Here is a 10990-nt window from a genome sequence, read left to right on the forward strand (position 1 = left end):
AATAAAATCAATTATAATATATATACATTTAAGAATCACTATAATTCAAATTTCAATCTGTATCTATCTAGATAGGTACACAAAAAAAAATGTAAATGTATATTATATTATTAGTACCTATTATACTAGCTACGGTAATTTATTTAAACCTATGTTATTATTGCATACTATTATCGCTGAAGACGTTTACTTAAGCGATTACAATATTATATTATTATTCGTATACCTAATAAGTGGGAAAAAAAATAACAAATACAGATACCAAAGCCTAAACGCTTAGTTTAATTGAAGGTATAGAAGAGATTATTCATTGTTTTCGTGAGTATAACTAGGTACATATCTGTATACTATAATCCCGCCTATGTAATTATCATTATCGAAATCGACGAAATTCCGAACACTTGTGAATGTAATGCGTAGATACGACGCATATGACAACAAAACGCTTGAACTATAAAGTGAGTAAATATTATTTAGTCTTGTAAATAACAAGTCAGTACAACAGGCATAGGTAGTCGAATTTATAGCACTCTCTGTTAATGTAACGTACATAATATTTTATTGTTATAATAACCATCAGTTTCAGCGACGGACAGAATTGAGTGGTGTGGCAATACAATTTAAACAAAAATGGACAAGTGGGTAGGAAAAGTCGCTGTGGTTACGGGTGCGTCGTCTGGGATCGGTGCAGCTACGTGTAGGCGACTGGTTGATAGCGGGATGATCGTTGTCGGGTTTGCCAGGAGAGAAAACAGACTCGAGGTAGGTATACTCACTTATGCGGAGCTAGGACATTTGCAAAACGCAGTCGATTAAAAAAAAGCAAAGTCCTTCATTATATATTACCATATATTTCTCATAAAATAAATTAAAATATTTAGAGCTTTAAATATTAGAGGTATATTATGTGTTTGTTTTTAAAAAATAATAAGTGCAAGCAAAATGTCAGTTCTTATGCACATATAAATGTTTTTTTTAAATAAATAAAAAAAAAAAAGTCGGCAAGTGGGTACCGCTCTGTTGTACATTAGGGAGTGGGGTGGACCTCGGACTAGGGTAGGTTAAATTTGAATGCAATGATAGGTATCATTGTATTCGAAAAACGATTCTGAACGGAGATGATTTGTCAGTCTAGAATATTTAACGTTAGATATAACATAAACAATTTTATGAATTTTGAACTACAAAATAATTTGCAAGTATGCATGATTTTGACGAGTTTTTGTCAAAATTTGAACTTCAAATGCTAAAAAAAAAAAAATTATGCCTATGTATTCTTATAATTTTTTAATCACTATAAGAATAACATATGAGGAACTTTGTATACAATTTTCAAGTATTTTGATAGGGCCAAAAAAATTTTATCGACACTTCAAAAAAAAATTTTCAGAAAAATTGAAAATTTCAGTTGTCTATAAATAGCTCAAAAAATTGAAAATATTTTAAAAATTAAATCACGTAAAGAAAACGCGAATCTTAATAACTGGTAAAATTTTCAAGTATCTACGACTTATACTTTTTGAATAATAACAAATATTTAAAATCGTTTGGGATAAATCGTTGTCATTCGCTATTTCGTAAAAATTTAAAATTCAAACGCACATAAAATTTTTCCTATAATGATGTTATGAGTTTTCTCTATAGCTACTTGAAGGAAAACTCATGGAAAACTTAGTGTTATAATTTTAATCCTTAAGTTATGAACACAAAAATTTTTATGATTTTTCAACTTCAAAATTACTTGCAAATTTTCGCGTTTTCGACAGATTTCGTAAAAATTTGAACTATAAACGCTTATAAAAAAAAATTGTAACTAACGATTTTTAAGTTTTTTTAGCTACAATAAAAACAACTCATAAGGAACCTTGTATTAAATTTTCAAAACTTTTTGGTCATCCAACAATTTTTTATTGACACTTTAAAAAAAATTTCTCAAAAAAATTGAAAATTTCAGCGGTCTATAAATAACTCAAAAAAAGTCAAAATTTTTTGAAAATTTAACTATATACAGATACTACTGACATTAACATTTGGTGAAAATTTCAAGTATTTTCAGTGATTCGTTTTTGAATTACAACCATAAAAAAAAATCGATTTGGTCGAAAACTGGTTTTGCGTAAAAATTGCCGTTTTTCCGTCATTTTTTTTTTTTGTTTTTCTCGATTTTTTTGAAAACTGTTGGAAAATGTTAACTTTTTACCTCTATAATGCACCAAGGATATTCACTTTTACATCGGAAACCACCCCCATAGTTTGAAATTATTTCGACTAGTTATGCTGTACACAGACACAAAAGAAAAAAAAAAACACACATCATTGTAAAATCAATACATTCATCACTTCGTTCAGAATCTAAAAATTTGAGTTCTTAGTAGAAAAAACTATTCATTATATGATCATAATTGATTTATCTTGTAATTATTGCTTAAATTTTATTTACAATACGAAGTGTACCTACTATAATATGCTGTTTTTATAATTATTATAATAAAGAACAACAAGATATATTTACGCAACTTCAAACAGGATTGTAATTTGGCCTATGGTACAATAAATTTTAAATAGACTGTGTACAAACAATATTTTTTATTGTATAAATGAAATAAATATTATCTATTGTCATTACATAATAGATACGGCTTAAAAATAATCGCATTATTTTACATATATAAACATTATAACAGAGACCAACATTAGAATTTAACCACTATTATATTAATTAATTAAATTTCGTAACTTTTGATTTTTGGTATTTAAAGAGTTTATTTATACTATATTTTAATTAATATATGTTTCTATTTTATATTTCTTATAACTTTTCTATGAACATAAAAATATTTGGATAAGTTGTGTTAAAGCTAGAATTAAATTGAGAATTAAATAACTCGCATGCATTAGTGGTGTAAGTTGTCTCTGCTGATGCTTGAGGCCATATTTCAGGTGAATATTGAGTTTCATAACTTAGATACATTTATCAACTAATCTGAAAATCTTGCATCATCAGGCTTTGATTTTATTACATAATTAAATAAGTCAAAAGTATATTTTACAAAGAGTATAGCTTAAATTTTCAGGTGCAGTTTATATTACGCTTTTTTAACACAGATAAAAATTCAGGCGCAGCTTACAAAAAAAAAAAAGTTATTTAGGTGTAGTTTACGAATGCCCATTTATTTTACTGTTAATATTACATGAAAGATTTTAAGATAATTTTTAACTTTTAAATTAATATCACTATAGAGTAAAATAGTGTAAGTAGGTTTATGGAATAAATAGGTAAAATCTTAAAGTTAATCTACATATTTTAAAAACCACATTGCTTGTAAATTAAAATTTACAATATACGTACAAGTTTTAAGTCCCTACGAATAATGTTTTAAAACTATAACAAAATAATTAATATCGTTATTTACCGTTTAAATATGTTATTTTGTCCAAATTTGAACTTATATATCTATAAAAAAAAAATTGTACTTACATAGTTTTTAAATTTGTTGGTTTTAGTATAAGTTATTTACGACCAATCTTGAAATGAATTTTTAAGATTTAGCTAAAAAAATGCATTATTTTGTGAGTTATTAATTACAAATTTATTTGCAAAATTTGTAGATTTTGACAAATTTTATACAAATTCAAACTACAAATACTTAAAAAAAAAAATCGTATATATGTATCTTTAATGTTTATAAATAGCTATAAGTCAATATTAAAATATTTTAGGAACCTTTTACTTTTTTTTAACTCTCTGATCCAGCGAAAAAAAATTTATTGACATTTATATAAAACAAAACATAACATTATATTTTGTTTAAACAAAAATAGTGGTTTTCTGAGTGAATATCCAATATCGTAAAACTTCAAATGTTTATAAAGAATAATGCGACTTTCCCGTTAATTTCCTTTATAAATAGGAAATCTTATGAAGAATAGTTTATAAAGTTTAGAAATCTTAGATATAAATATAAACATTTTTATACATTTTTAACAACAAAATAATTTTGTGAATATTTTAAATTTAACATAACTAGTGGTGAACTACAGTCAAGTATTTTGACCCAGCAATTATATTTAATATATGTAGTGTAATACTAACAATAAAATTAACTAATTTAATAGTAATATCATGAAATATACTGAACACATTTTTTGTTATCTATATTTTTAAATGAAATTAAAAAAACGGATAATTTTCTAATGTTTATAAATAGTTTAAATTTTAAACATATGTAGGTACGATTATTGGGTTGATACTTTTTTTTTGTTCTTAAAGTCAATATTATTAATTATTATTTATGGACTAATGGCAACATACATTTTATGATAATAATAGCAAATAAAATTATTAAATCTCAGAAATAATGTTTGTTTTTCTTACGTGTTAATATTTCTAATTAGTTGATCAAAAATGTGTTATTTATCAAAATGTATTTTTATTACTTCTCACGTACCTGTTACAATAAATATTAAAGTATACTTATATATATTCACCTCGAATGAGAAACCCTACTTTCTCACCTCTACCGCACTAAATTCGACACTGTACTTTTTAGTTAGGAATCAAATCGACTTCGTCAATAATTTTTAATTATTATTATTATTATTACTGTGGATTTTAAACGCTTTTAATCTACACAATTAACTAATTTATAACTATTGAAGGAATTACGAGAAACATTGACTGGCAAACCAGGCGAGTTCCATTACTACAAAGTAGATTTGTGTTCGGAACAAAATATTCGAGAAGCTTTCGCATGGGTAAAAAACAAGTTGAAATCGGTTGACGTATTAGTTAACAACGCTGGAGTATGGAAAAATTGTGACGTTTTAGGTAAGTATGTAATTACTATTTAAATTATATAATTACAATTTTTCTACATAATTCGCTAAGTAATGAATATATTGATTTTACAATGAATTTTTTTTATATATGAGTACATATATATTCGTATTGTAGTAAAAAAAAAAGACTTAGATCTTAAACAATGACGGTGTTTTCTAACAAGATATCAGATATTCGGATCTAGTTGCTACTCTTCTTGGGGTTTTAAATAAAAATAATTTTCTAATAAAAAAATTTTTTGTTTTAATTCCCAAATGAATGACTTACTGTAGAAACTTAAATTATTCACCATTTATTTTATTTGCTCTTGTGATATTTACTATCGTTTAAGAGTAAAAAAAGGTTGAAAATTAAAAGTTAAAGTTATATTCTTCAAAATAACGAAACTTTTAAAATACACTAAAATTCTGCAGTAATAAATTTATAACATTTTTAATATATTATCTAAGGTTTAAATATAAAATTCCACACAAGTTTTTCTTACTAGATTTTTTTATAGTTACAAATTAGGTAGGTACTATAGTTGTAGAAACTTGAAATAAACACCAATTGTTTATATACATAACAAATGTATTAAGCGGACTGCCAACCTTGTGGGTTGCCAAAAGACACTAGACACACAATATATACATATTCATACATATAATACAACAATATTCAATATTGATATACATAAGATTGTTATAAATTTATAATAAATAATTATTTAAATATAATTAAAATTATTATCAAAAGATAAATTAAGTACTAAATACTATCTATAAAATACTTATACAATCAATGGAATGTGAAATCTGACGAATATGTATTATAACTCGTGCCATATCATAAATTAAATTAACTTTTATCACATAGCACATATAAGTAGGTACATTTTTGGTTAACTAATACTAATTGATTGTATGAGTATGTACTCGTACTTCCATAATCATGATTTCTATTAAAGTCAAAATGAAAATTCCCACAGTCGATCGCAGTAAAATAATTTTTAATAATAATATAAATGTGTGTACCTTATATTATCATACTAGTAGCTAATATATATTTAAATAATAATTATTATTATTTTTATATTGGTACGAGAATAAAGCAAAATAAAAAATGTATCACATAATTGGTAAACATTTTTTTCCGAAAAATCATTCGGTATTTGACCACACAGTCTTGTGTGTCCTAGGTTTTACTGGCTGCGATCGGTAAATCTTACCTTTTACCGGTATTTATATTTTTACATAATACGAGTATATAGTGTACACTGTACACGTTAATTAATAATTTAGTATTACAGCCAAATTGTTTAGTTTTTCTTTTTATACTTAAACAAGTAAATTATTTAAATAAAGTATTTATATTTAAAGTTATATTTACATAAATATACAAAACCATTGACAAGTGAAGTCAAATAAGTGCCAATGCGAACTGTCTGAATAATGTATATTAATTATCATTATAATTTTTTATATCTTTATGTTGTGTACTTGTCAGGAAACACACAAGACTGGAAATTGATGTTTGACACTAACGTGTTAGGACCAAGCATTTGCAGTAAAGAAGCTGTGAAGATCATGAAGGAATTTGAAATCAACGGTCATATAATAAATATAAATAGGTGAAAAAATCATTCTCTTTTAAATTCTGAGTGGAGTGATAAATATATTATACATATTAGTTTTATGGTAAAATGTTTTTATTTTATGATTATTATTATTTTTTTTAGAGCAATATAAATGAAAATGTTTACTAATAATTGTATATAGTTGATACTTTAGGGAGTTGAATATACAAAAGAATGTTGGTACTTTTTTTATTATTGGAGAAAACAAAAAAAGTTATAAAAAAAGGGAATATTTAAGGACCCATTATTATTTATTAACAAAACTGATTTTACTATTTGTTGTTATTTAGAATCAACATCTTAAATGTTATTCTAGTCATGAAATAATCTCCGAAATATTTTGGATCTTTTTATTGGTACTTATAAACATTTTAAAATATTTATATTCGATCAAAAATCTTGAAAACTTAAAATAAGATTCTTCATAAATCATAAGTTTTTCTTACTACTTATATAGAATTAAAATATATCAAAAATACATTCAATTTGAAAAAAAAGAAATTTTAAATTAAGTTGATACAATTGAATATTTAAACTAAAATTAACAGTTTTGATCAAAAAAAAAAAAAAAAAAAAATTCAAATAATTTGAATGATTTGAATGCGAATGCGGTTTTATTATTATTATATTTTTCAAAATATTTAAATTTAGTACTATAGGCATTATATAGGTACAAAATGCAAACCTATCTATACACCATACATTATTAAACTGCATGGTATGATATGTCTGTTTTTATATACCTAATTATAAACTAAAAAGAGCATTTTTTCACAATTGTTTAGTTCTAAATTATCGTAAAAAAATTATTTTTGTATTAAAAACCATTATATAAGTACAGGTTACGGCTTCAATATAGCTAAAAGTGTGATACTTTATACTATGTTTTAGAATATCTATTTTTTATTTTAATACATATTATATTTTAATAATTGCATCTATGTATAATTGTATAGTCTTAATATTATGAAATGTTGTTCCAGTGATAGTGGCCATTATCCACCAACGTTAATGGCCAACATGTCTGTCTATAGCGCGACCAAGTTCAGTAGCGTTTCAATAACTGAAAGTTTACGAGAACTGCTGGCCTTACAAATGTTACCAATCAGAGTCACTGTAATTTGTTTATTTTTAAATACATGATATGTATTGAATTACAAAAACAGTAATTAATTCTGACATCTACTATTTTAAATTATATTTTTATGTTATTTCTAGAGTATCAGTCCGGGATTAGTGGATACCGAAATGGTTGATGATATGACCACAGCGATCAACACATCACCAATGCTGAAGCCCTCAAATATAGCTGATGCAATTGTATATGCTTTGTCTGCACCGCAATACGTTAACGTAAGCTTATATAAATTATCACCATAATAAAATTGAAAATTAAATAAAAATTAAAGATAGTTATTATAACTTATAACGATTTATTTGAACTATTGCGTGAAGTATAAAAACTTTGATATTTTCATGTTTATTCGAGTATTTACAATTAGATAATTATAATAAATATTACTTAACATTTTTTTTTTTTTTTTTTACAGATTTCCGAAATTCTTATTCGTCCAACAAGTGAGACAATGTTACCATTTATTAAGGATGCGTTTCAAGAACTAAATATTAGTTTATAATAAAATTGTACACGACGTTTATTCGCTAATCAATAGATATAATATTTAACGTACTTATACAGTTATACGGCGTATTTTAATGTAAATCGTATAGGTGTATTTTATTTCATTTTGGAATTGTGTTTAAATATTAATTTTATAAACTTATTTTTTTTTTATTTTACTATAATATCTAAAACTAAAAATTTAATTTAAAATAATAATAATACGTAACAATAAATCATATCTGCAAAAATAAAAATAAATTGTCTTACCAAATCTATTATTTAAATTACTAATTGTGAAGTATATTTAATAAATTTTATTACACTTTTAGTTAATAATAATATATTGTTCAGAAAATATAGTTAAATAAAGCTCAACTTGTATAAAATATATTTATCTAATATAACTTAATATGTTTCGGATCATTTTTTTATCACTGTTTTACATAAATTTTTATCCAATTAATTTTTAAAAAAAGAAAAATTCTAAATTATGCAGATGCAATACCAAAGTACATTCGATTTCGAGCAGTCGAAAGTCTATGATCGTAATACTCTTTATTTACGTCGTCCAATTGCTTGGGTGGATAAGGTCAAATTAAATAAGTTCGCAGAGGAAAAACTTTATCTCTTACAAAAACAAATGGTGCCTAATTATTTGAATTTGGCAAACATCGAAAGGTTTAACCGAGGTTTACATTGCTTTTAATGTATTATTTTCTATTCTATTATGTACTCGTACATAATTGAAATATACATTATAATTGAAAAATACCCCACCATCATCGTCTTTTCCATAACTACGTAAGTATGTCAATTACAATAAACTTATTATTAGCATCATCTGCAGTGATTAGAATTATGGAAAAAATTGTTTATAATTATAAAACATCCTTCCAGAATTTTTGGAACACTTTAAGTGTATGTAGGTACTTTCCACTAACGTTTCCAACACAATTGAGAAAGCTTTATTTTTGGTAAAAATCTCGAGCGATATTTTGAAATGACCCTAAATAAAATAGTTAGATATTTATGTTTATCATATGTACGTATATTACAGATAAATGTCAAAGAATTCTGTCTTTCATTTTAACGATCCATATACACATTTAATCCTGAATGAGATATATAATTTTTTTTACATACTCTCGTAATATAATATATAATAAATATAATGACGATGGTAATAGTAATATTATATATAATATACAGAGAAGCTATATATTTTGTTCGTTATTTATAACAAAAGCCAATGAAACCAATGTTATTATTGGGCATCATTTATTTGACAACTTGTACGATCATCGAGTAACATATATAAATAATATATAATATTTCATATCGACACAAAATAATTTAGACACATTTCATTCATTACGTTGTTCATTTGGCCAATTACTTTTTACTATATAGAATAATACAATATTACATAAGATAATCCCACGAATAAGTATTTTTGTCTTGTTTATTTTATGTCATGAGTAAAATTTAATATTTTTACTTCATAAACTTTTGTTGTCATTTAATATTATATTTTATTAATTAGGTACTTATACGTACATGACAAGTTTTCAAATGTTATATTTTTCATCTTGCAGAGACGGTTGTATATCTAGTAAGGGTGTACTAGATATTTTGAACAATATTTAAAACTCAGATAAATGTTAATGACTACAAAATGTAAATAATAATATTCAACAATGTTTTAAATACTTATATTTATTATTTACGAAAATAATATAATAAAATAACTATTATTGTACAACATAAATAGGTAAGCCATAGTATGTATTTCAATTAAATAAATAGTATATATTTTATTTTTGAATAAATAATTATACTATTATAAAATATGTGATATAAGTCTAAATAAGTATACACTAATAACCATAAACCACTATTCGTCATAAATTCAATAATCGACTATTTATTATTTTTTATACGTGTACAAATAGTGTTGACATATAATGTAGATACTTTGGTTCCAATAACAATATGATATAAAGTAAACTTTCAGTCATGATGAGTCATGATGTAACTTAAATTTCTTATGTGACTATGAAGGTAACATTATAAACACCTAACATTGTCTACTGTTCTTATTTCGTGTAAGTAGGTAGGTATTTAATTTCTGTCATAATGGATTATCTTAATACTTTGCATATTAGTTTCATGTTAATACTCTATAAATATGTAGCATTAAAAAAATAAAAATAAAAAAATATACATTTACCTAACATTTTCCGATGACCACGTTTTTCCTAATATACTTAGACGTGATTATTTATACATCGATTTAGTGAAAGTAGTATTGATTACCTACTTTTTTTTAGAGCCGGCAAATCCTCCCCATGTGCTTAGTTGCGTTTTGATTACATCATTTCAGTTTTATTGGGGTGTAAATGCACATTTTATTTGATCTTGTTCGATATTTTATTGTTTTCAATTTGATCGCGCAGCCTAAATGTATTTTATTTAGTTTCGTTTGTTACACATAATAATATAGTCACAAACAACATTAATACACATAAAAATCACATTAATTTACACATATCTTATTATACGATTGTATGTACATACGATATAATATAATGTATTATATATTATATTATACGACATACGTAGGTACGACTGAAGTAAAGCGAATTGATTAATCCTGCATTAATTTTAATGGCTCGACGCATCATACCAAATTATTAAATTGTTTAACTGTGAAAGAGAATAATAAGCAAAAAAAAAAAAAAATCTTGTTTAAAATGTACTCTATTATTTCGTAAATCTTAATCTATATTTTTATTGATACAATTTACTCGTCATCAGTTTATCACTTATCGTTCCACGAACCATTAATAAGATTAGCAATCAATATTAAATTTATGAAATAAACCTGTAAATGTATTGAAAACAATGATGT

General features: G+C 24.4%; 1 protein-coding gene across 3 annotated transcripts; it reads left to right on the forward strand.

The window, feature by feature from the left end:
• Nucleotides 1–309: 309 nt before the first annotated feature.
• LOC114129457 (farnesol dehydrogenase-like) lies at nucleotides 310–8239 on the forward strand. 3 transcript variants are annotated; one of them, XM_027994193.2, is made up of 7 exons: nucleotides 310–458; nucleotides 581–762; nucleotides 4660–4828; nucleotides 6326–6449; nucleotides 7439–7571; nucleotides 7674–7808; nucleotides 8006–8239. In XM_027994193.2, the coding sequence occupies exons 2-7, from the start codon at nucleotides 631–633 to the stop codon at nucleotides 8090–8092; spliced, it is 780 nt and encodes a 259-aa protein (XP_027849994.2). In that variant the 5' UTR covers nucleotides 310–458; nucleotides 581–630; the 3' UTR covers nucleotides 8093–8239. The 3 variants fall into 3 exon arrangements, with proteins under 3 accessions (XP_027849994.2, XP_027849993.2, XP_050062569.1); XM_027994192.2 differs by having other exon boundaries at nucleotides 440–511; XM_050206612.1 differs by lacking the exon at nucleotides 310–458 and having other exon boundaries at nucleotides 480–762.
• Nucleotides 8240–10990: the final 2751 nt, after the last annotated feature.

Source organism: Aphis gossypii, chromosome X (assembly GCF_020184175.1).
Source record: "Aphis gossypii isolate Hap1 chromosome X, ASM2018417v2, whole genome shotgun sequence".
Lineage (NCBI taxonomy): Eukaryota > Metazoa > Arthropoda > Insecta > Hemiptera > Aphididae > Aphis > Aphis gossypii.

What these genes read in the sequence shown, in the direction of transcription:
- LOC114129457 (XM_027994193.2), top strand. Translation starts at nt 631, where the DNA reads ATGGACAAGTGGGTAGGAAAAGTCGCTGTGGTTACGGGTGCGTCGTCT. An exon ending in GAAAAATTGTGACGTTTTAG is followed by an intron (nt 4,829 to 6,325) that starts GTAAGTATGTAA and finishes TGTACTTGTCAG; the next exon opens with GAAACACACAAGACTGGAAA. An exon ending in TGTTACCAATCAGAGTCACT is followed by an intron (nt 7,572 to 7,673) that starts GTAATTTGTTTA and finishes TGTTATTTCTAG; the next exon opens with AGTATCAGTCCGGGATTAGT.